This window comes from Euwallacea fornicatus, chromosome 6, assembly GCF_040115645.1.
Source record: "Euwallacea fornicatus isolate EFF26 chromosome 6, ASM4011564v1, whole genome shotgun sequence".
Taxonomy (NCBI): Eukaryota; Metazoa; Arthropoda; class Insecta; order Coleoptera; family Curculionidae; genus Euwallacea; species Euwallacea fornicatus.
This window is the reverse complement of record NC_089546.1, coordinates 1,584,007-1,609,445: the sequence shown is the minus strand read 5'-3', so window position 1 is coordinate 1,609,445 and position 25,439 is coordinate 1,584,007. Positions and strand designations below refer to the sequence as shown.

The following is a 25,439-nucleotide window of genomic DNA, read 5'->3' as shown; positions in this document are numbered from 1 at the left end:
ATACTTGGTTTGTTGAATTTTTGTCTTCACACTTGTTTTATTTAGATTTTATAATTTTTTTTTCACAAAACAATCCGTTTATTGATCCAGTTTATATTTTTCATTTCTTATGGTTGTTAATTTTTGTTATCCTTCACTTTTGTTCCATTCAATATTGTATTTTTTCCATTTTACTCTGCTCACTTATGAAAACTTTCTAAATCTAGTTATTAGTGTCTTAGATACTTTCTTCATGGTCCAAAAACTTACCACATATTTTGAATGCTGTATGAAATTACATAAATACTTTAAAAGTACTTTGTTAAGGTACTTTTCTTTTTTTACTTTAAAGAGGAATCGCATTCGCACTACCTATTTAGGAATAACAAAATACCCATCTACCTGCAAGATGCCGAATTACACCATCCTTTTAGAGGGTGTGGAATACCCTTTCGGGGTTGTATCTCTACTTATGATTGTAGTTACCACCCTATTTTAAACTGTTGTATTATTTTTAATTTTAGAATAATATTTACAGTTTTCGAAATATAAATATTATTTAAACGCATCTCTCTTAAATTCCTTTCGTGGCGTCTTTCTCAGTATTCATTTCTGCATAGGTACTCTAGCATTCAGTCTTCACACTTTAAGTTTAGAATATTAAGCGTTTTTGTAGAAGTAGGTAGAGTGAATATCAAGTTATTAACATAAAACACCAAATGGAAGTTTGCAAGCAACTTACTTTTGCGTAAACATTAAAAATACCAAACTTAAATTATTTCTTGCTCAAAATAAATCTTCTATTCTTTTTCTCTCAGTCGTCCTTCATTGTCGTCTTCTAAGTCATTCATATCACATCTCTCAAATATTCTTTGTTGGTTTTCCGCTTTCAAATCTTTTTTTCTTTCAATTAGTCTTTCACAACTTATACCCAAACATTCTTGTTTTTTAATTTCCCTAAAAATATTTTATATTTTTTCGTCATCTTTTTTGTCTCTGTCTTAATTGGTTTAGATCCTCTCCGCATCCCATGTCCCCTTCTCACGAGTTTCCTTGACTGTTGCCTTTTTATATACGTATATTATTATCTTTGTTCTCTCAGTCTTTTGAATATGTCGGGCATTTTCTCTCAAAATTTCTTCACTGTTTTTTTTGTTTTCAATCTTCCTCGATTTTCTTCGTCTCAATTTTCGTTAATTATCGCCCTCTCAGCCTTCCTTCAATATTCCTATTTGAATCCCTCTTCATTGTTGCTCTCAGTGTCCATTCATTCATTCTCTTTCTGTCTCTTTTCTATTTTCGCTGTTAGTTTTTTAATCTCATTTTCATCGTTTTCGAAGATTGGTTCCTATCTAGTTTCTCCGTTATGCGTTTAATTTATGCAAACTTATGAACAATAGCATTCATTAAAATGACAGAACTGATGACAAGACTAATAGAACATGGACACACAATGACCATTCTAGAAGTTAATATTGAGCGAAAAGGTAGAGAATTTCAAAACCAGAAACAAAAACCTAAGAGTATGGAGGAAAAATGGATGAAAGTATAATTTCTATCTGATTTCATGAATCATAATTTCTAAATAACTGTAATGATTTATTAAGTAATTAAGATTATCTTTATTTTGGATCTCTTTATATTTTCCGTTATTATCGTTTTTAAAGTTTATATTATTAAACGCCTCCTCTGTGGTTTTAATGAAGATCTAAAATTTGCAATAAAATCTCAACATCCCATGCATAGGGTAGACAATGAAACTAAAGACACATGCGTAGGTAAAATGTGCTGCCCCTGACGTCACAGAACAAATAGAAAACCATAAAACCGCCAAGAAAACATCCACAAAGACATTTTTATCGCAATGTAAGTGACCACTTCCTCAAAAAGTGCATAAAGATATATGGAAGAAAAAAAATAAATACATCAGAAGGAAAACTGTATAATTAGTTATTCCCATGCTGTAGAGGGCATAGGATAGTAGTGGTCATTGTGCGCGATTTATATCCAGAATGAGCACCAAAAACAGGGAACCTGCTGATAGACAACTTGAGGATTGGAAGGCCAAAAATAAGGTGTGTTTGTTTAATTGAAATACCTTAAACTGGAAATTTGCGAGATTAGTTTTTATAGATATGATATAGCATTAGACTTTAAGTTAAAACCATCATAATTGTACAATTTCCTGTATGATACATTACGTCTACTAAAAAGGATTATCGCTTCCTTTAAATCAGTTTTATCTTTATACGGAGTGCTCATATATCTTATCATTTTTGCTGAAAACCTATAAACCAATTTCGATTATATAACTTTCAATAAACTATGATTTTTGACATGTGCAGGCATTCGATAATACCGTTTGAAAAAATACACGTAATAAAGCGCACAATCGCAAACTGTGCAATGTAGAGCACCATTAAAATTCAAAATATATGTATATGCTTTGTAAGCAGATTAAATAAGTACGGCCATATTGACAAAACGATGCACTGAAAGACGAAGAACCCACGAAGTAATTGGTTCCTTGGTGGGGCGTTACGGGAAATCGTGAGTTCATTATGAAGTAATGCCGAGAATGCAATAATGGGAGAAGATTCATCTTTTGCTATGGGAGTTTTGTTACACTCAATCTTGCTGTATTTGTCCAAAAACACAAAATTTTCTTATAAATATAATTAATGTAATCCCACATTTTTTGACCGTTCGAACAAAATATTTTAATAAAATTTACCTGTGAGATATTTAAAAACAAAACGTGGTACCCGTTAAGTGTAAATGGACACCACAAAACTCTTCTCTGTACTTGACCATGCCGGGAATGCAATAAGAGAACGGTGAACTCCAAATGTATCGGTATGGCGCATCGTTGCAAATTGCCGGTTTAAGAATCTCGTATTTCCACATACTGTTTTATTGCGAAAGAGTCAAAACAAATCCTTCTCGATAGAAACCATTAAATGAGACATTCACATTCTTCAGGACAAAGTTGGAAGCGCAACCAACAGCGCTGGAATACCAATTGTGAACCCCAAGACCAGCCTGACGGTGGGAAAATATGGGGTGATACCCCTGAGAGATGCGCAGATGGTGGAGCAAATGAGCCATTTTAATCGAGAGAGGATACCGGAAAGGGTGGTGCACGCCAAAGGAGGGGGTGCATTTGGATATTTTGAGTGCACCAAGGAATTGAGTGATTTGACTGTGTCGAAGGTGTTTGAGAGGGTGCAGAAGAAGACCCCTATAGCAATACGGTAGGTGAATTGCATGGTCATTTTACATGCCAGAAGCAAAAGTTTTGATTTCAAAATCATTGAAAATCTTCTGAAAAATTACAAAATTTCATTCTCATCTTGTAAAGTTTCGTAATTTCACTGACGAACAATAAAATATCGAGCAAAACTCGTTCTTAAATTGGAAAGTGTGGACCGAGTGTAGATATTTAAAGACATAATTCAGTTTTAAAAATTCTTCGGAAGTGACAGTATTTCTCTCATTTTCTATCTTCTCTACTCTCGCGTCTAGAAAAATTCAAACATTTGCTCTGGGACACTTCAACAAATCTTTTAATAAAGCATTGCAACGCCATTTTCACACGACATAACAATCTTTAAAATAGGAAAGTATAAAAAAATCCATAATATAAAATTTATCCGAAGTCAAAGTCAAATCTTCTTTATTTTTCCTTTCTTTCCTCTTATGTAAAAGCAGTCAAAACTTAATTTCGAAAGCCAAAAAGCAGTGAAGATCGTACTGACATCTAACAAGTCAAAAAAATGTAATGTAAATAAAGTAGAGATTATCAGGTTATTTGTACCTAACTTGATGGTCCAAAATAACTTTCAATGATATAATTACTATAAGTTATACCTAGAGATTCAAAAAATAGTGAAAACTCAATGGATTTTTAGCATATTTAATGAGATGAGTTACTCGGGCGATTTGTTCAGCACTATCACCGGAAATAAATCTTACTTCTAGAGTACAATATTGGTTTATATTGACAAGACTGGTTTGATATTTTTCAGTTTAGAAAATCCAAAAATCAATAAAAAGTAATTCTTTTTATTCCTTGAAAATGTTTGATCCTAAGTAAAAGGCAATCTACTCAAGTTATTTTCACAAACCGAAAACCTTTACTCCAACGTTCTATCCTATGTAATCGATAGATATAGGAAAAATTATTTCCAGATTTCCAAAGATCTTTAGAGACCTGCAGAGATCCACAGATATTTTTCATGTTATTAGTCATTCCATACAATTTTGAGAAGATTGATATAATCAGTTTAATAGAAGTATTCAAATTCAAAATGAATAAAATTGTATCTGTAAAACAATTTATAATGAAATCTTAATAGCTCTTCATAGGACTTAGCGAGTGACACGTGATTACCTAAAAATACTTATAATCATTCAGAAATGTTTCGACCAACCTAAACATGCCTATAGTGATTGAATTTTTCTGAATTTATATGACTCTCCTATTAATAAATTTTAGATACTTCAGCGCAGCCTTTAAATAGATGACAAATTTAAGGGGTTTTTAGAACAAAACTTCTAAATAATGTTGATTTCGATTATCTTCGGTTGAAAAAAAATGTCTTTACAAAAATTTTACTTTCGATGATTAGCAGAAATTCGAACAGCTTTGATGTCATTTGATAATTCAAAATATTCTTTTTGCGTGATATTGGGCATTGTAAATGTAAGATTCTGAAAATTACACCTTAATTTCTTTGACCAGCACAGTTTCTGAGATTCACATGTCAGAACATAATCTAATTACTCTCTTTTAATTATACTCCCTTTGTAGAGTATTTTAGATAAGGACCTTCTTTTCGAAAAATGGCTCGATGTTGAAAATCCCGAAAATTAAATCTTATTTAAATATATATCAAAATTCCAAACGTGGCGAAAACCTTGAAGCAGTGCATATTAAGATTCGCAATTATAAGATTTCGAAATAAAATCTTGATTGCTTCGTGCGCCCTTGGAAATCTTTAATTTGGTCTCGATTCAGAGTTTTTTGATTTGAAAATATTATTTTATGTCATGGTACACCATAAAGATCCACAATCTTAAGTCAACCTATCTGCTTAAATTTATACCATGGAAACTCATTAACTGAGCTAATATTTTCAGATTTTCTGTAGTTGCTGGAAACATGGGTTCAGCAGACACCGTGAGAGACCCACGAGGTAAGCAATTAACGCCAAATCATTCTCTGTAATGAGCGAATGTACTTCCCTTCAAAACAAATGCTCTCGCATGCGTTAATAACACCCTAATGATAAGGTACGCCAAATAACTACGAACCCATCCTTATTCAATAGGCTTTGCAATTAAGTTCTACACAGAGGAAGGCATATGGGATTTGGTCGGAAACAACACACCGATTTTCTTTATGAGGGACCCAGTTCTTTTCCCTATGTTCATTCACAGTCAAAAACGGAACCCGGTTACAAATTTGAGGGATTGGGACGCCTTTTGGGATTATCTATCTTTGACACCCATGTCGGTACATCAGGTAACAAAAAGTTAAAACTGTGAACAACCCACTTGAAAATTTATTAATAACGTATAACAGGTGATGATTCTATTTTCGGATCGAGGTATACCCAAAACGTACAGACACCTACATGGGTATGGCTCGCATACCTTCTCTCTCATCAACAAAGATCGAAAACTGACGTGGTGCAAATTTATTTATAAAACCGACCAAGGTAGATAATGTTAGATTCATATTATTGGTGGAGGTGCTACGAATTCTGTATAGGTATTCAGAACTATGAAGATCCAGCTGAGGCTGAAAAGGTGGCTGGAGAGGACCCAGATCATGACATTAGGGACCTTTATAATTCCATCACTGAAGCAAATGAAACGAACAAAAAATTTCCTTCCTGGACTTTTTACATTCAGGCCATGACTCCTGAGCAAGCCAAAACTGTGAAATTTAACCCCTTTGATATAACTAAAGTAACTGAGCTAAAATGCTTAATGACAACGAATCATGAAACGAGTTTTAGGTGTGGCCTCACAAGGAATTTCCTCTCATTCAAGTAGGAAAACTTTTGCTCAATCGAAATGCCAGTAACTATTTTGCTGAAATTGAACAGCTGGCTTTTAGCCCCAATAATATGACACCCGGAATTGGGGGTTCCCCTGATAGACTTTTGCAGGGGCGCCTTTATTCTTATCAAGATGCCCATAGGTACCGTTTGGGTGCCAACTTTCAGCAACTACCCGTAAACCGACCTGTGGATTCCACGGTAAGAACCAAATTATCTTTAAGATGTTCAAATTCAGATATTTAATGGTTGTAGAATAACTTTCAAAGGGATGGATTTATGTGCTATTTCAACCAAAGTGGAGCCCCAAATTACTATCCTAACAGCTTTGGGGGACCAAATCCTGATGATTTTGCGGCACTTGCGACTGCTCCAGTCGAGCACTTTGAGGGAAATGAAGACTATTATCCGCAATTTTATGATGAAGACAATTACTCACAGCCCAAAGTGTTCTGGGAGAAGGTCCTTGATACTGGTGCTAAACAACGGCTGGTAAGGTCCGCTGTTTTGGGTACAGCAGAACGAAAATTTGCCTGCATTTTAGGTAACTAACTTAGCAGGAGCGATAAAACGTGCAAAAAAAGATATACAAGAGAGAGCTGTCGACGTATTCAACAATGTCAGCAACGATTTAGGGGCTCGATTAAAAGCACAACTTTTTGGGGAAGCCAAAATAATGCATTTGTAAATGAACATACTTTATAACTACATTGTTAAACACAACATACAATAATATAATATATTAAAGTCTATTTTTAATGATTATATGAAAGTATAATTCATTTACTTGATCAAACTAATTGAAATTTTACATAAAACTAATATGTTTCTAGAATTATTGTGTGTATGTGAGCATTTCTTATTGTTGTTAAAACTGTTAATTAATATTACTTGAAAATATTTGTAATTTGTATTTTACTCACGTACGTATTTGAACAAGTGGATTGTATAATGAATCACCGTGTTCGGCGAAAATTTAGTGATTCAGTGAAAAAAGGTGAGGGAATCGTCAAGAAGAATCATGGGTTGAAGTCAATTTTAAAATTAAAATCTTGTGGATTTTTAATTAACTCATCAGTAAATCTTACATGTATACTATTATTTGAGATTAAAGTGCACATAAGTAGATTTAAATCATAGAAACTTGTATCATTGTTGTTTGAGAGTGCTGGGACATATTTACAGATAATATTCTGATATAAGGCGATCGATAATACCAAAGGTGGAGTTGTTGCAATACTGCTAAAGTTTGGTTCATCTAAATCCTACTCTCATAAATTTTGACCTCCTTAAGAAATGTTACGCTGACACTATAACAACAATCTGACATGAACGAATTTTTAATTTGTATTTGTGTATACAAGGGTGGAGTTAAGTAGAACGTCATGATTTGACAACTTGATCTAAGGGTGGTTAAGTTGGAACGTATGAATATCTCCTAAATTTCCATCTTTCATTTTAAATTTTTATTATAGGTAAGAATAAGAAATTTTAGAATTTCAAAATTTTCCCATTGATAGGAGTGACTGAAACCTTGCTTCGAACATCCCTGAAATCATTGGTTGCAATTTTTTCTTTCAGTGAATTTTTAAAATCTGGAATTTTCAAGTAACTAGAACCGAGCGCATCTTTCAGATATATTCAACTAGTCTGAACTGACACGAATCACAATATTTGGTAATTTTTCAAAAAACTCAACTGACTGGTATGAGTTGTTTTTGGAATTTTGTTAAATCTGAATATGTTTGAATCACAAATATTTGGATATTTTAGTTCAACCTTAACAAACTAAGTCGACTGGACACTACTAAAATTATTAAGAAATATAAACTTTTGCAAATAATATTTGAGTAATCTTAATAAACTAGCACGCAAAGTTTAATTTAGATAAACAAGGTTTTTCGAAACTTCAAAGATTATTATTTTTTTTTGAATAAATACTTAAACTGACACTTACAGATTACTGAAATACCAGAGATGTAGAGACTGTAATTTAAAATTCTCTCTTCTTAAATGTGGGATGATCAGTAGTAACTCAATTACCAATCTAGGTAATTATATAATTTGAGTTATTAATAACTGAAGTTTTTGAACTGAAGAAATATTTCGCACTGAATAGCTAAAAAAGTCATAACCTAAATAGAACTGGATCAATGACACCTAGGTTTAAACTTATGTGAGTCGATACTCACTTTTGAATTGACTCAATAAACTAAATGGCCAAGAGCTACATGGGATCATGATCTACATGGCTTTACGAGAAGTGCAATTTCATGTTGGTGTATTACCAGTTTGAGGAAATTCAATGAATTCACAAACGACTTTCCTCAGTGTGTATACATTTAATATCGCTTTACTAACGATTTTATATAAAAAAATTGCAACATACTTAAAGAATGCTAACGATTTTATTTGTATTATCGGCCAAAACTCTGGACTATGCTTAATTCAACAGCTCAAAAGAATCACCAAAATCTCACATACTCATTGTCTGTATATTTAGAACCGTTTCAGTCGGTTTCAAAGGTGGATTGTCATTCAAGATATTGCAACCGGTCTATTTACAAAATTTAAGATCCCTTTAGTGGGAGTAAGGACAAAGAAAGAATGGACTTGACAGAGGAATATTTGGGAATTTTAGAGTAATGCGAACTGACTTGAACATATTGGGTTCTTTAACCAACTGTAGAAAGATTGAAGCAACCCAAACTAAAAAACAAATGTTCAAAACCATTAAATTCTCAATGGATAATGGCTAAAATACAACGAACTAGAAAATTTATAGATCCAAGTGTAACAATTCGCTCCTGCACCTAAATAAAATGACAAACTGATATCATCATCAAATACATCCATTACAAAGATGAAGCAACCCTCTTTCCACCCCTTATGGGCGTGTCATCGCGAACTCACAAAGTTGGTTAGTTTCCTTGGGTCCATCGGGGGTAAATAAAAACCGGAAGCTTTCAAAGAAAATGTGCTGACGATCGTTGCTTGACGGAATTTCGCTTGATGGACATCTAATTGAGATCGATTGGAGGTTAATGCCCATCCTTAATGATGTATTGCATTGAGTCATCGAAATACGGGTGACGTTGGAATTGGATATATTTTATCGATATAATTACCAATAACAATTTACTAAAGTATTATCAGTAAAAGATAATTTTGTCCTATAAATAAGTGCTCAAAAAGGAAAAAAAATACTTGATATAGATACCTATATGAAATAAACCGAAACGAACGTCTATCTGCATATTTTGCTCGTAACTTCATATTTTATGACATGAAACAGGAGTAAATAGCTCTTACTAACAAGACAGAGATGTTTATCGCTAACAACAAACCAATGGAGGAACAAATTTATATCTGGTCGACCATGTTTTTAAAAGATCTTGATAAGTAACCAATAATTAACGTCTTATCCTGGGAGAGATACGGCTTGATGTTTTAATATATTTTTATACCGGTTATTTAGGCAGAAGATTACTTATTCAATAAATTAACCCGGCAGAAATAGCAGCAAGTAATTTATTTATGAAAATTTGTCAATATATTTGCCTTTAAACTGAAATCAAATCGAAACGGCTTGCACCATTTTGAAAGTGGGTATGCGTGTGAACAGGTTCATTGTAACGAAGAATCGTCTGCAAAGCTGCAAACGTCCGAAAAAGGTACAGAAATAAGAATATAAGTGAATAAAAAAGGCAAATCACATACAATGGAAGACAGGGCAGAGGTGCTATCTGATTCTCGTCGAAGATGTCGAAAGCGGAGAATTTTTACAAAGCACGTCCGCCGGTAAATTTGGTAAAATGACGGCATCGACGGCAGTAAATTGTAGAGGTGGATCGCCCCCATAAAGGTAAAACTCACTTATCAGCTAAAGAGCAATTGGGTTTTGTCTTAATAAACCTTGAAATTACTGAACGATATATTAAAAAAAATTGTTTCTTAATGAAATAGTTATATAATGTTGGTATTCCATAATAACAAGGTTGTAAGTATTACTACTAAAAGCTCAATATGATTCAGTATAATCTCTGCGTATACCAAATTTTGTAAATATGCATTTGATATTCTACGAAATGTTATAGATAGCTTAAAATGTCATTATAAATTTATATGCAAATACATATCATATCGAACCTACAGAGCGTAAATTTAAAATATTTTTTAAAAAGTTGTTTTAGCAGTTTTGGAGATATTTACATCGCTTTTTTCATTGTAAAATATTTATATGAACGAACATTTTCAATACAAGTTTTGAGTAAATATTTATAAAAATTGTTAGTATAGGACACAATAACTGAAACTGGCGCCCCGTATATTAGATATTAAGTGTCTGTGCACATAAGTTATTATTAACATTTTGGCCTAAGTGTCTTGTTTTACAAATTCTTAAAATTCTGCTGCAAATACCAATCACATCCTAAATATTATATAGAAATCCAAAATTTGAAATGACGCCTCGGAAAAAATTTTGAACAAATAAGAAATATATAGTTTTCCACTGAAGAAGAGGTATAAAAGTTACAATTGTGCTTTATATTAGGTTTTAATAAACCGTACTGTTCATTGTAATAGAACCAAAGATTATAAACCGATTTTTCAAATAAAACCGTAACAAACCAGTACCGTGTAACCTAAAAAAAGAGCATAATAGTGGGCACACATGCAAATGTTTGCTGATTCACTTAAGAAGGTACAATTAAGAAAGAAAACAAATACATGTTATGTTATTCACGCAAACAACTTCACAAGAATTGCGGAATAAATGTATTAGTACGGAATAAAAATAATAATTTTAATTGGACGTGAAATAGCCCTTATTAAATTTGAATGGCTGGCCAACAGGGCATTGTCGATGAACCAGTTATAAAGAAATCAGCAGGCAGTGCAGCCACATGTTAAAAGTAATACAGGATTTGCATACTTGAGTTGCAAAGAATGGGCAAAAGGCAAAATAAAACTGAAGGCCGGGTGGTCTGAAGGATTGACAGTCGGGAGAACTGAAATCCGAGCTTAAATGCTTTATTAGCTAAAACAGAACTGTGAGAAATTTTAGTCATACGGAAAAGCGCACATCTTAATCATAAGCAGTTGAAATTATTTTTGAATATATATTTGATAATCATATCAGTCAAATGCAACTGAGACAGTAGAAAAGAAGATTTATAGCTGTCGCATATCATATTTCTCTCTATTGCCCTCCATTGATAAATGAATGGGAATGATGGAACATTTGGAATGTCCGCAAGCAACATGTCAACAAAGGGTATTGTTTCAGAACGGTCCTCATAGTTACAAACAAACATTCCCATTTGCTTTAAACGACCATAGAGTCCAAAAAGCTCAGCATATAGATACGCCCTACTTTTGTACATTATTCCTGCCACGACCTCGCTAAAAGTTATCAAGAAAGGAGTAAATAAATTTTTTTGTTTTTTTTTATGGATTTTGTGGATTTTATTTCTAAAATATTATTATAATATAGTCAAAGAGGAGAAGAAGAAAAACAAATATTAACAAGTAACATGCATAATGTAGAGGTTACTTTAATAAAACTCTTATGTATAATCGTTTCGAATAAACATAACAAATATATATTATGCATAGATTTAATTTTAAGCAATAAGTAAGGTAACATTAAGTAAACTGGGCACGAATATCTGAAAAAAACTAGAACAGAAAAAGATTGTAGTATGAATTGAACTGAACACGATCTTTTGCAGAAATTGAAAAATACTGAAACTATTTGTATATTTGTAGATGTCATGCAAATAGACCTCCATTTTTATCTCAGCTGGAAAATTTGAAAATGTTGTAAGAATATTTAACGGGAATCCAATTGTAAGTAAGCTCTGATAACCTGAACATGAATATTTGAATAAATCTACACGGGAAAAGTTACTAACCCCAATTGACCGAAACATAAAATTGTAAAGCGGGAATTTTTGTATTCACTGAAAGGTCAATAACTTGAAAAACCTGATTCCATAAAGCCTGAACAGGTAACTTAAAGAAGTAACTCAAATTCGCTTGATCAAGAATTTTTGGAAAGCTTAAAGAACCTTGAAAATTATAAGAAAATTTTTAATTAAAGAACTACATAATCACAACTAAACCGGCTAGGAACTTTTGAACTTTTTTTAGAAAATAGAGCCGATTTCTTAAATAGTGACAAAAATCAGATCCTTGGCCGAAGCTTTTGAATAAATCTACACTCGCATGATGAAGACACATAAGCAACAATGTCACAACAAATGTCAAAAGTTATGTAATTTCGAAGACGAAATATAATTATTAATAAAAAAATACATCGCTGAAGTGAGAGAATTCTTAGTAACGAATCCAGTGCAAATATTGAGGTATAAAGCAAAGCTAAGCAATCAAAAAAAGGCTTAAGAAATTTCAATACAAAAATTTTGACGAACAAAACAACATTCTCTACATCTAGAACTTTCAACATTTTCTGAACTATTTATCTATTTGCTTCTCTGTGTCATTTTCTATGCATAACTTAACAAGAATTCAAGTTTTTTTATGAGTATTCCATTTCTCTTATATTGAATGGTTTTATTTGGTTTTTTTAGACAAATTTGGCGTTCGATTATCAAAACAAGCGAAATTTCTAAAATTTTCCGTTCTTATTTCAAGTAACTCGAGACTTTGTTCCAATCAAAATTAAAAAGTAAATGATTTTATTATTATGTACTATTATGTGTTACAATTAACACCTACATGTATCAGTTAAAATAGTCACCTGTAGCGACCAAACACGAACAAAATCTAACAGTCGCTCTACATTGTCGAAATGCAACGGCCAGAATTCTAGATTAGAAGGTTAAGAATCCAAAAAATCCTCGTAGTATACGAAGTGTGTGTACGGTTTCAAAATATAGGAAAGTAGATCGCCATTACGCGATTAAAAATTCATTATTGCACGAGAATTACTGTTAATAATGCGGTGCCTTAAATGAAGAATGTTTATAGAAGACTGAAAAACCGTTCTGGTTTGCTAATTAAATGTTTTTGCATGAGTATGGTAACAATAGGCGATCATGCTATTTATATTTTTCCGAACTTTTCCTAAATTTAAAACGTTGAAGTCTGACCATTTATTAATGTACAGTTTTAATTTTGACATTAACAAGAATTTTGGCAAGGATATTGAAAATCAAAACTCTATTGATCTAAAAACTTCTGTCGATCTTTAAAACCTGATGTCCAATCACCTTTAAAGGGACATACAAAATCGCGAAGAAAAATCTCCTATTGTAAATAGAGAAGCTGCTTTAACAATTGGTTTGGACATTGTTAGAGAACTTCTCCAAACAGGTAAGTAACAATTCACAAAAGTTAACAAGTCATAAAATTAATTAAACGCAGGGATTATGAATGATACTAAATGGGACGATCAGGCCTCGACTAATATGAACAAATATTGGAAATTTGCAAGTAAAAGTAAGTAGGTTTGCAAAACCAAGTGTAACGAATATTGCAGATGTATTCTGTGTATTTTATTAGGGCTTCAATACATATCGAAATTCAGTAGTGACTGTAGAGGAGTTAGTAAACAATACGAAAATTTAAAGGCTCTTCAAAACTTTGCGCTGCGGTACACTATTTGTCCACAAAATTTCGTCAGGCAAATTGTATCATTGTTTAGTAACACAAACTGGGATTTTAGGTCATCATATTACTAGAATAGGAAGCAAGGTGTTTGCTTTATGTCCAGGTTTGACTGGACATAACGTAATAAATTGCTTGTAGGTGTCTTTGAAGAGCCTATTCACTACAAATTTCACCTAGGATATGAAGGTAAAATTCATGGATCTCAGTTATAAAGGACAGAAGTTTTTGTTATGTAAAAATAATTTTATCAAGGTTACGACGTTAAGTGCTGTTAAAGGGTTGGGTAAAACTTTAAATAAAGCTCCCCTGGCACAATTTGGATTATTGAAAACGACTCCCATAAGGTTTTATAGCCGGGAAATGTGCTTGCTGAATAATAGAAAAAGACAAAACTGTAATTAGTCGTGGTAATCGTTCTATTGTGTAATTTTTATTATGTGTAGTTTGTATTCTACCCCCATTTTGAATGAAACGAAAAATATAATACGGTAAATTTTTAAACAAATGGTACGATTTACTGCCCGAGCCAAATTTTATTTTTGTAAACGAAAACAATAAAAGCTCGAGGTTGAATATCAATATTTGCATATTTCAAGGAAAACACTTGAAGTTTGTGAGTGAAAATAAAGAGAAAGTGAATCTAAGAATATACATCACCAAATCTAATAATTCTATATTAGAAACTTAATCAAATCAATTTTTTGGAATGACGACATAACACATGTCAAAAGAAATGTAATTTTTCAACGATTTAGAAGAGGAAGGTCGGATTTTTACTCGTTTTATATATCCAACTAGTGTACATTATAGTTCACAGCTGATTTTCATTTTCCTAACAATATTTCCTAGGTTATGACATTCATGACATATGTTATCTAAATCTTAAAGGTTGTTCGTCTGTGCTCTTAGGTTTAGGCCTTTAGAAAGGACGAATGTTATTTTCATAGAATTTTAACTGAGAATAGCGTACAATTCTACATCTTCAATAACTCCTGTTTGTGTGTAACGTCGATTCTTTGCAAATCAAATAAAATTTTAAAAAATTTATCTATTTAATGCGAGGAGATAGTTTATTAAATTTTAGCTTCACTTTCAATTGACCAATAAAAATTAATCAATACCCTAGATCAACATCAATACCTCAATAATCTAAATGCATAAAGAAATTGATAATTGATAATAAATGAATACTGGGAATACGATCTCTTTGCCCATAATGGCAATATTGGAACTATGTATATCACTATATCACAAAATCGCCTATGTAGGAAAGCATTAAAAATATTTAGAAGTAATTTTTCAAGACCCCACTGATTTCCATTTAATTTTTGGAAATAAGTAATTAAAAATCACTATGATCAGAACTTACCTCCTTGACTTTATTCCTCTTTTCCCTTACTGATGGCTCAATATCCTCTCCTCCTTGTCTCAATGGGTAATGGTCTGCATGTGCCGGAGGAATGGTTACAACTCCCGGTCCCAAAATCTCGTCTATTTGATTCAAGGGTTCCTCTAATCCTTCAGGAGCATTTACTGGAGGTCCGCCTGAAGAGCTCCGTTTAGGCACTATTATCGCCTGATCAGGCCTCTCCAGCACTTTCAACTCTCTGTCCTCTTCAATTTTTGCCTGGAAAATTATTGGAGGTTAAAAATATTGAGAGTTGTTAAATCGCTAGAAATGCTTCTGTGTTTAATAAGGTTAAACTGAGGCGTCTTATGTACTGGCTCATATGGCGTCTATATGTATTTAGTAATAAATGACATCAAAATGAACCTAGATTTTCAATGTTTGTCTGAATGTTAATATTAATAAATACTTAAGAAATTAACTACTAACTTATGACTGTGATTATAACATTTTCTCATTTTCTATAACTGAGCTCAAAATTAAGACAGAAAATTGAGAGATAATTGTTTATATGAGAAATTTTCCAAATTGTTGTGTCCTCAGTAGTCAGAAAAAGCTTAAACCACTATTTTGAGTCAACAGTATAAACTCGAACCTTGCCTTAGCGTGTGTAAATAAAAGTACAGAGAATATAAATTTCATGATGTATATTATTGTGACAGTTAACACACCTAACAAAACACAATTACAAGCAGTTCGGAATTTTAAATAAAATTTGTATCTATATTTACTATTAAAGCAATTCATGGTTGTTGAGACCTTAGTTTTTATAATTTTTGCTCTCTCTTTTCTTACATGATAACATACATAGGAAGGACAAATTTCCATGTTTATTTAGAAATTTTTTATTACTATAAGAGAAAGAGAATATCTATGTTTTTTTTTAGAACTAAGTCTAAAATTGAATAATTTTTTATAGTTGTTTTCAAACTAAAAGCAAAAGTTTGATTTTGATCACTACCTAGCTCCTAATTTAAGACCAATCACATGATTGATTTTGATTGAGATAAGATTTGTAGAAATATGTTAAAATTCATAGAAAAAAATTCCTTTGGTACAATTGTTAGAAAAAGTAAATTCTGGGTTTGGCAAAGTGATAATAAAATAAGGCATTTGGCAAAAATTTGATACATGTCAAACTTTAGTCCAATGCTAATAAAGTGGAATGAATAGCCTTGAAAGGTTAGCATAAAATTTTATGGAATCGTTCGCCATGTCATATTTTAAAATCTGTTAATTTTTTTTTATTTTAGCAACTAAACCAAACTCAGTCAACGTTGTTGGGCACTTTTTACTAAAATTTTGGGTTTAACATGAATTCGAACATTAAATTTTGATTGTAATGCATGCCTAATAAGGTTTTATTCAACTAATTCATGACCTACCTATTTATAGACTAGTAAACTCGCTCCGCCATAAACTGATTCTCTCATAAACCTCTACATTAGTACTTATTTTATAAATATTTATTTTGCGGACTATGTTAATTCCCTTATTCCAATTGATTTATTAGCGTAAATTTAGTAGTGCAAAATTAACATTTGGCAAGTAATATAACTTTAATCCTAGTAGAACAGAGGAAGACAAGAAAACTGAATTAACCTGAATTAAAATTTTAAAATATGAGATTATATGTTTGACATTAAAAAAAGAGCAGTTTTCATAGGGAGGAATACATACACAAATTCATGAAATAAAGTTTATTGGGCGCGAAGTTACCTAACTTTGTAAAAGCTTTTTCAGGATGAGTAGTAATTCATGTATGCCAAACAAATACATCAATTATAAAGTGTGCAGCTTTAATTCAGAATACTTATTTATATACTTCCTCATATTATTCATACTTTTTTATCCATACTTAGTAGCAACTTAGTTTTGAGTAGAGAAGTGTATTTGTTTCTTGTTATTGTTTAACAAAGACATAGATATAACTTATTTTGTTACAAGCAAAACGCCCCTCAGAGCACAAATTGTGATTGAATTACTGAATGTATAGGAGTCATATTATATGTGCTGATAAGATGGTTATTAATCACAAATCTAACCATACTATGATTATAAAAGTACTTTTGTGACAATATAACATAACAGGTTACTACCTGAAACCTCAAAAGTAATAGAAAATCATCTGAAAAACCATTGGGAAAATGGTATTATTAAAATTTGCTATAAAAAAGCCTGTTCCTAGTAAAAATATTTTTGTGCTTTATTTGAAATCACTGTATTCTTGTTCTTTTATCCTCACTGCCCCTTAGGTCAGTGACCTGATCTGCCCTGACCTTAAGTACTTAATTTGAGTCAGAATATTCAATGGCCAGAATTTTAGTAACAAATATAACTTAGGGGAAGTATCCAAGGACACTTTTGAGTCTCTTTCTAAAACTAAAGCCCACACAGGAGCTTACTAGTACAGATCTAATTTGATAGAAGTTACTCTCGAGTGCAAAGAACAATCTTTTTTTCAAATAATGGATATAAGGATAATTAGTATAAATGTGCTAAAAATAATCATACAAGTAACTATAGTAGTGCTATCATAGAAGTCACTACATGTTAAGGAAAAGATATATTGAATAAAAATAACCACAGCAACGAAAGGCATCTAAATGTCACTATATATTAAGATAAGGTTATCAAATTGGAGCAATAAATAAAGGCTGTTTCTATTTTTCAAAAGATAATTTTTAGAAAAAAAGGAGAAGCATTACATTTCAATAGATAACTAACTGGATTACTAGAAAGTTACCTTAAGTTTCTCCCGATCTCCTATAACATGAGGGTCATCTTTCGCATCAATCTCATGTCGAATGATTGCCTGAGCTTGAATTTGAGCCTCCTGAGAGTCTTCTCCCTGCGGTGGCGGAGGGATTAAAAGTTCAGGGCCGACTTTCTTGATCTGGTCATAGATCCGGCCACTTGACCCCCTGAACTCAGGTAGATAAAAGAAGGTTCCAAAGCATAGCATACAAAATGTTAGGAAGACCAAAAAAATGATGAACTTTTCCCGTGATCTAAAGAACCTCCAGAAGGGAACAGGTCTGTTTAAATTGTAAATAGGCAAAAGTCCTCCTGAAACAGGCATTCTGTTGTGTGTTTACGGGAATTTCGCGATTTCACTTCCCGAACACATCAGCAAACATCAACCACCAACCATTTACACGAAACTGACAGATCGACGATTTAAAGAGAGAAGGATAAAACAAAGTCGGTCGTTCTCTTTCTAGTTATCCCACACTACTGTGACAGAAGTAAGAAACGAAATGGCATGAAGATGATACAGGTGAGACGAAGAAAACATGGGAATCGGTGAAGTCAAGAAGAGATTTGAAAGAATGTGACACTTGATTTGTGTCACTTTTACATTAAAAAGAGAACGAAAAGATAACTTATGTGGCGACATCTATTAACTCCAACGAACATATGCCTACCAATATATTTGAGAAGGAATTTGTTTGTGGGGCCCCCTTGTCAGGGCACAACTTTTAAAAACCAATAGTAGGGGTATATTTGTGTGGTCTTATTGTTTTATTACTAATGTTCAATAGTAATGCACATTTAAATCAATCATTAATATTTTCCTATTGCTTGCGGTATCCCTTTAACGTCTAAGGTTAAATGCTGAGTAACTTTCACCGGAAAGGTACATTAATATATAATGATGATGATAATTCATAACGTAATAGGCACAGGGGTAGATCACTTAATTTTTTTTATCATAGTTTAATTTACACGTAAGGTTTAGCAGTTACGTAATGAATTTAATGATACAATTTTTTTGTTGCGGTTAACTTCTTGAAAAACTCTCCGTTCCTGAGAACACTTCGATTCTACAATAGGAGTGAAAACTGATTAAATAGATATTCCACAAATAACTTTCCGTGCTGCTAATTATGTCAGAACAAATTGAACTTAATATGCCGGGTGTCTCCGTAAATAGCTGACTCATGTCTAAATATTTAATTTTTCGACCGACCCCAATGTATTTTTCACATGTAGTCATTTTCAGAGAGATATTATACAGCATTCGGATTAAAGCCAGGATTTTTTAGTAATAAATGAACATACTTTCTTACTTCCTTAAACATAATTAACTATATCAAATCATAGACCAATAATATTTTTTAATTCATCTATTAACGTAAAATGGTGAGAATTGTGGAAACAGAGTAAACGTATCGTTATAGTCAAAATATGTATATCACTATTGTAAGTCACATAAGTAGAGGATAAAGTGGTACTATTTGTTATTATTATTTGAATGAAATAACACTGTCTCTAGCAAGATTTTCCATTTCATTTATAGTTTCTTCCCAATCCTCATTTGCAAGCTCCGGAATAAGTGCCATCAGCAGTTTAACAACTTTCTCTATATTTTCCTGTTGAAAATAACTGGTAGAAAAATTATTTCATCAAGGAGTTTTAAGAAACTAGTACCTGAAAAACTTTTAATACAGCGTTATGAGACACAACTTCTTCAGAGCTTCTCCAGCAATCCCAATCAGTTGCCATTGCTATTACAGCGTATATTAGACCAGCCTCTTTTGCCAGTACCACTTCGGGTACCGTAGTCATTCCTACTAAATCAGCTCCCCAATTCTGATAAATTAAACTTTCCGCCTTACTAGAATAACGTGGTCCTTCAATTGCAACGATACAACCGCCGTCTTTTACCTTTAGGCCAATTTTATTAGCAGTTTGAAGTATTATCTTTAAAAATGTAGTGAAACATTATTATGCATGGTAAGTTAAATAAAAGAAAAACACACCCTACGTAGCATTGGGTGAAATGCCGGTTCCATGGGCATATGACAGACTCCAGGAGGATGTCCTGGTTTTCCATCATAAAAAGTTTGTTTCCTGTTGGTAGTTCTATCTAAAATATGTATTTGAGAGGTGAAGGAAATAAATAAATTAATAGACTAAAACAACCTATCCACCCATCTGCGACTACAATAGTTCCTGGAGGGATATGCTCCTGCAAAGAACCACAAGCATTGGTGGCGATTATGTGGGTACAACCTTCATCTTTAAGGGCCCATATATTGGCTCTGTAATTCACAGCTCCTAATAAGCAATTCATATTTGAGATATAGATAAAAATAGCATATTAGCTTTGTTTACCTGGCATTTTGTCATGTTTCCTGCCATGCCTGGCCAAAAGCACACAAGGTACTGTTGCGATTTCTCCGTTGATGAGAACATCTGAAGGTTCCCCAAAAGGTGTGGTCACACTCTTCGTGGTTCTGTTCTTTAGGATATCCGGGTTATCTAGACCTGAACCACCTATGATACCTATTTTAATTTTTTTGGACATCTGGAAATTTTAAATTTTGAAATAGAGAAATATATTAACATTTATAAGTACAGTAAATGTACTGTTCGAAGAACATTATTGCATTCACAACTGTTTAATAATTACAATAACGAAATCAATATAGGAAGGATTAGTTAGCAGTGTATCAAATGAAGAGAGAAATACATAAATAATCATGAATTATGATCGAACCAACGTGACTATACTTATCCCACATCTATTACGTTAATAATAAAATTTTGGGTAATACAAATTTTTATTACGTACCTCACACATTGGTAGTTGGTGCACAGTCGTCTTCACTGATGATTTTTAATTAGTGTAAGCTCATTTTTGAATTATTTGAATGACTGTTGTTGACACAGTGACAAAATATGAATGGAAAAAGGTTGCTAGATCGATATGGCCGTTTTGGGCCTGCGTCCAGGTTTTTAAAGGTTAAAGGTATAGAAACTCCAAGACCACAGCTGTATCCAATTAATGGGATTTTTTCAAATATTTATAAGAATCGATGTTTCCGTAAGGAAAAGTCTGTTTACAAAAGTTACCCATTTTTTTTTAAGCATTCGACCTAACAGAACTACCTCCGTACAGAGCTCGATGAAAATTCTTCACCTTTTCTAGGTAGCTAAAGGTTTAGTAATGATGAACTATGGGTAAAACAAATTACAGTAGTAACTCGATAATTCGGATTAATTAAAACTAGGCTGATTCGAATTAACCATACATCCGTATTAATAAGATACGTACAAAATCACTAAATTCCAGCTTATTTCATACATATTTTCTAATAATTTTATGTCACTTGTGAGAGCAGCATAGTGTAAACTTTGAAACAAATAATTTTGCTTTACGACATTACCCATTGATTTAATAAACTTTAAAAACCTGTTTTATACCAATAATTGCCTCACTTTTGTCTGATACTGTATATAACTTTAAGGGCCATCGCATTATAAATGAGTCTTAAACGCGTAAACATATTATTTCTTTAATTCGTTATTTCAATTTGTTTATAAATCTAGAGGCATACTTGATAACAGTAGCTTTTTTAAACTCTTTAAGAGCAAAAATATACATAGTTACTCACAAAATTGACCGTACATAGGGCAAAAATTAATAAAATGGCCATGAGTCAATACTTCTATGCTTTTTTATTTTACAGAAGATAATATATTCATTGTAAATATAAGTGTAGAAAATGTGTTACAAAAAAAACTTACAAAAAGAGTTCCAATTCAATAAAAATAAATAAAAAACAACAATAAATGAAAAAAGTAGGCAAAAAATTAATCATACACGGCATCATTTTTATTTTTATTTTAGCTGTAAATATTTACATACCAAAACAATCTTTTTTGTAAATTTCTTCGATACTGATAAGTTGATTCTAAAACCATTTAACAGTTTCATTTATTTCATGAAGATGTTAGAAATGGCAAACAAAAGAGTGCAAACCTACATCGTGACGCACAAATTAATAATAAAGCTTTATTGCATCAAAAAAATTGTGCAAGAAATTGGTAATTTACCAGGAAGGACACATTCAACAATACAAGGAATAATAACCAAATATTGTTATCAAGGATTTATACAAGACAAGCCTGGAAGAGCACAAAAAAGAGTCTCTGAAAAGGATGAATGATTTATGATACGAAAACTAAAGATTAATCCGAAGAAAAGTGTGCCCGACTTTACAAAAGAAGTATTCCAGAGAATCGGCAAACCTGTGTTAACTGAAAGAATAAAAAGAGTTTTCAGAAAAAGCGGTTTTAATGGCTAAATTCGAATGAAGAAATTCTTTATATCAAAAATTAATAAACAAAAACGCATCAATTTTGCAAGAAAGCATGTAGAAAAGCCTCTCGAGTTTTGAAATACTATCATTTTTACAAACGAAACGAAAATAAACTTATTTGGATCGGATGGAAGACAAATCACATGGAGAACACCAAATACACAATTGCACGACAGAAATATAAAGAAAACAGTAAAACACAGAGACGGATCATTAATGTTATGGGGTGCTGTGGAAGCGAATGGACCGGCAATATATCTCAAATTAAGGGAATGATGGATAAAAATGTCTACCTTGATATTTTAAAAGTCAATTTGTAACCATCAGCAGGGAAGTTGAACGTGCCAAGTATTTTAGTTCCAACAGGACCATGATCCAAAGCACACCGCTGGCATTGTAAAGCTTTGGTTAATACATGATGCATCAAAGTTACCAAATTCTCCACCTCAATTGTCATATCTCAACCCCACTGAGAATTTGGGGCAACTTTAAAAATATGAAACAACTGCAAGAATTTAAAAGAATTAAAAAAAAAAGTATTTAACGCATGGGAAACATTTCTTCGGATGTAACTAAAAAGTTGGCAGAACCTATGCCGTGTCGTCTGAAGATCGTAATTGAAGCGAAGCGGGGTGTCACTAAGTGTTAAATGCTAGATATTAATTGTTCTTCTTGAACTTCTTCAAAGAAATGATTATTTGATATTTAGATTTATGTTTGTACGGTTAAATTTGTGCTTACATATTTTCCTTATTGTTGTTTGTTATTAATTTTTATTGAATTGGAACTACTTTTATAAGTTGTTTTTTGTAAAACAAAAAAGCGTAGAAATATTGGCTTATGACCATTTTATTAATTTTTTGCCTTATGTACGGTCAATTTTGTGAGTAAATGTATGTTGCAATTATGCCTGATTTTCATTATTCCACGTAAACCTATTGAAAAACATTTGATTGCTTCTTTGTACTTAATTTTTCGAATTCACTGTAAAGATAATCCTAATTTTAAATTCTTAGTTAAAATATCATCGTTTGTGGATTTTCTTCGTTGACCGTCGTCATTAATTTCTATATGTTTTCATTGCCTTGTGCTTGTTGCCATTATTGCCGAAGTACACTGAGGAGATCAAATGTTTGACTTCATACTCTACGTAAACATTTCCTGAAATTTTTTTTGCAACATTCTTCGTGAAAAGTTTGCATTTTTTAAATTAATTTTCTTAATGCATCATTAACACATTATTTAATTAAATGAATTAAATTGTATTTTAGTCCATTATAAAAAATTATTAATATTGAGTAGAAAATCTTGTTTTGATTTAATTAAAATAAAACTTTGAATTAATTATCAGTTCTATTATTTATTCCTGATTGAAAACCATGTAATTCTATGCCTAGAGATCTTACTCGTGGATTTTACATTTTAGACATTATTCGATTCATTTGAGGAACTTTGATATCATTAAAAAACTTATTGAAAATGCTTTCTCATAATATGTCGCATCCATCTGTATGTACATATAATATTTATATTCCCTATGTGGGTTAGGTTTTTAAAGTATGATGTAGAATGGCTCCATCTTCTTAATCATGAAGAGGGTTTTTAGCACAAAAAAAATAATTACGTGCATATTTTTTGCATTATTACTTTTTGTTTCATTAGAAAACTTTTAACAGCCCTCGTATCAGATTTTATATCAACTACCAGCCTTTATTGCGTTGTCAATAAGCAATAAAAAGTCTTTTACGTTGCCAACATGGTTTCATTTTTTAAAAATATTTTTTTTTAATTTCCGTTCGGTTTATATATTTTTTTAAACATCTGCAAGCTGAAAATCATACTTTATCGTACATCTGCGGTAAAATTTTATCTTATGTAATTTAAAGTAGCAAGTGTCGGTGTCGACAATTCTGAATGAATATTTGGCATTAATAAGTTTTTTATTGCCCGTATGCGTGTAAAAATTTTAGAGTAGGCTAATATTTCGTTGAGCTTACAAAAGTCAACAAAGTTAACAAATAAGCGCTTTAACAAATTTTGAACCTGAATGCGTGAAATTCTTTTTACCGCACTCAATTGCTGGACCAAACTCCTTTTCGCACCGTTCGATCCTTATTGGTCGCAATTTTTAAGTAAATAATAATACATAATATATATGTTTCATTTCGATTAACTTCATGTGTAAACATTCCATAATCATTCACAAACCTTCCACAATCAAAGTATTGCAATTGTTCCAACCAATATTCCAACTTCCTCAGAGTTATGAGGACGAATTGCACGATGTATAACGGCGATTGAGTGTTTCATAAAAGTTGCTGAGATATGGCGAAACATGTCCGACAGCCAAAAGAAGTCCTATTCTCGGGCGGCCAAGCAGGAACTGTTGGAAGTCAATTTGTATAACAATCAAGTCCAATCCAAGTCCAAGAAAGTTTTCAGGAATTTGCATTTCTATTTCCGGTTGTAATGTATTCAATTTGTCCCAACCCCTCCCAACCCTCCTTCTAGTACCAATCCACCACTTGAAGTTTATTATGTGTAATGTACTGTGTAGCTTGTTGAGCTCTATCAAATTGCCAGTTGATATGATTGCTTGCGAGGTTTTCCAATCTGATTGATTGCCAAGTTTTCGTTTTTGTACTAGCTGCGCATTACATCCAGCACCTTCTGACTAATACTGCGGATACATTATGTGTACTGCTAGGTCGACTGCATAAATTTGTACTTTCGCTTTCTGTAGGGCCAGAGCAACCAACATGTTATTCAGGGGCAGTAACCACATGACAGCAGATTGAACCTCACCCTGAGGAAAACCCCTTTCCGCTCTAAATTTGAGGCCCTACGTAAGGCCCACGTAAAATAGTTGCGGTTATTTTCGATTTCAATAATTAATAATTGTCGTTTCAACTTCTCATGGTTTAACGCCTTTAAGCAATGAACCTGGTAGAGCTTTATTAAATGTTTGTTCAATGTCCAAAACAATTCCTTTTGCCAAACCCTTCAAGTTCAAGTACAAAAACTGATTGATTTTTGTCACCAGGTTGATTCAGTTAATTTGTCAGTATTAAGTCCAAAACTGTCAATATTGAATGCGAACCCTGTCGATTTGTTGGTTTGCTGGGTATTTTGTTTGTGTCCAAAAGGAAGAGTTTGAAGGCATCTTCCTTCAAGTAATTATCCAGCGCCTTATCCAAACTCTCGAATAGAAAACACGTTAGGCTTATACGTCTA

General features: G+C 32.3%; 3 protein-coding genes across 4 annotated transcripts in view; 1 reads left to right on the top strand and 2 right to left on the bottom strand.

Annotated features, from left to right (window-relative positions):
* alpha-Man-Ia (alpha-Mannosidase class I a) overlaps positions 1-18,270 on the bottom strand; it is a 41,510-nt gene extending 23,240 nt beyond the window's left edge. For both annotated transcript variants that reach the window (XR_010732166.1, XM_066282981.1), the window contains exons 1-2: positions 17,840-18,270; positions 15,055-15,312 (exon numbers count right to left, since the gene is read on the bottom strand). Coding sequence is in view for 1 of the 2 variants with exons in the window: in XM_066282981.1 (XP_066139078.1) it covers positions 15,055-15,312; positions 17,840-18,175 (594 nt within the window). In the remaining variant the exon portion in view is untranslated. The remainder of the gene's footprint in view (positions 1-15,054; positions 15,313-17,839) is intronic.
* On the top strand, positions 1,843-7,190 carry LOC136339611 (catalase-like). Its single transcript, XM_066283010.1, has 9 exons — positions 1,843-2,054; positions 2,962-3,233; positions 5,122-5,177; positions 5,313-5,506; positions 5,567-5,702; positions 5,756-5,955; positions 6,006-6,248; positions 6,303-6,539; positions 6,592-7,190. Exons 1-9 carry the CDS (start codon positions 1,992-1,994, stop codon positions 6,733-6,735), a joined length of 1,545 nt encoding a protein of 514 aa, XP_066139107.1. The 5' UTR covers positions 1,843-1,991; the 3' UTR covers positions 6,736-7,190.
* Positions 18,271-19,208: 938 nt separating the features above from the next.
* On the bottom strand, positions 19,209-21,624 carry LOC136339624 (S-methyl-5'-thioadenosine phosphorylase-like). The gene is made up of 6 exons (XM_066283037.1): positions 20,675-21,624; positions 20,215-20,407; positions 20,023-20,157; positions 19,860-19,966; positions 19,528-19,800; positions 19,209-19,469 (listed from the first exon to the last, which is right to left on the bottom strand). The coding sequence occupies exons 1-6, from the start codon at positions 20,681-20,683 to the stop codon at positions 19,344-19,346; spliced, it is 843 nt and encodes a 280-aa protein (XP_066139134.1). The 5' UTR covers positions 20,684-21,624; the 3' UTR covers positions 19,209-19,343.
* Positions 21,625-25,439: the final 3,815 nt, after the last annotated feature.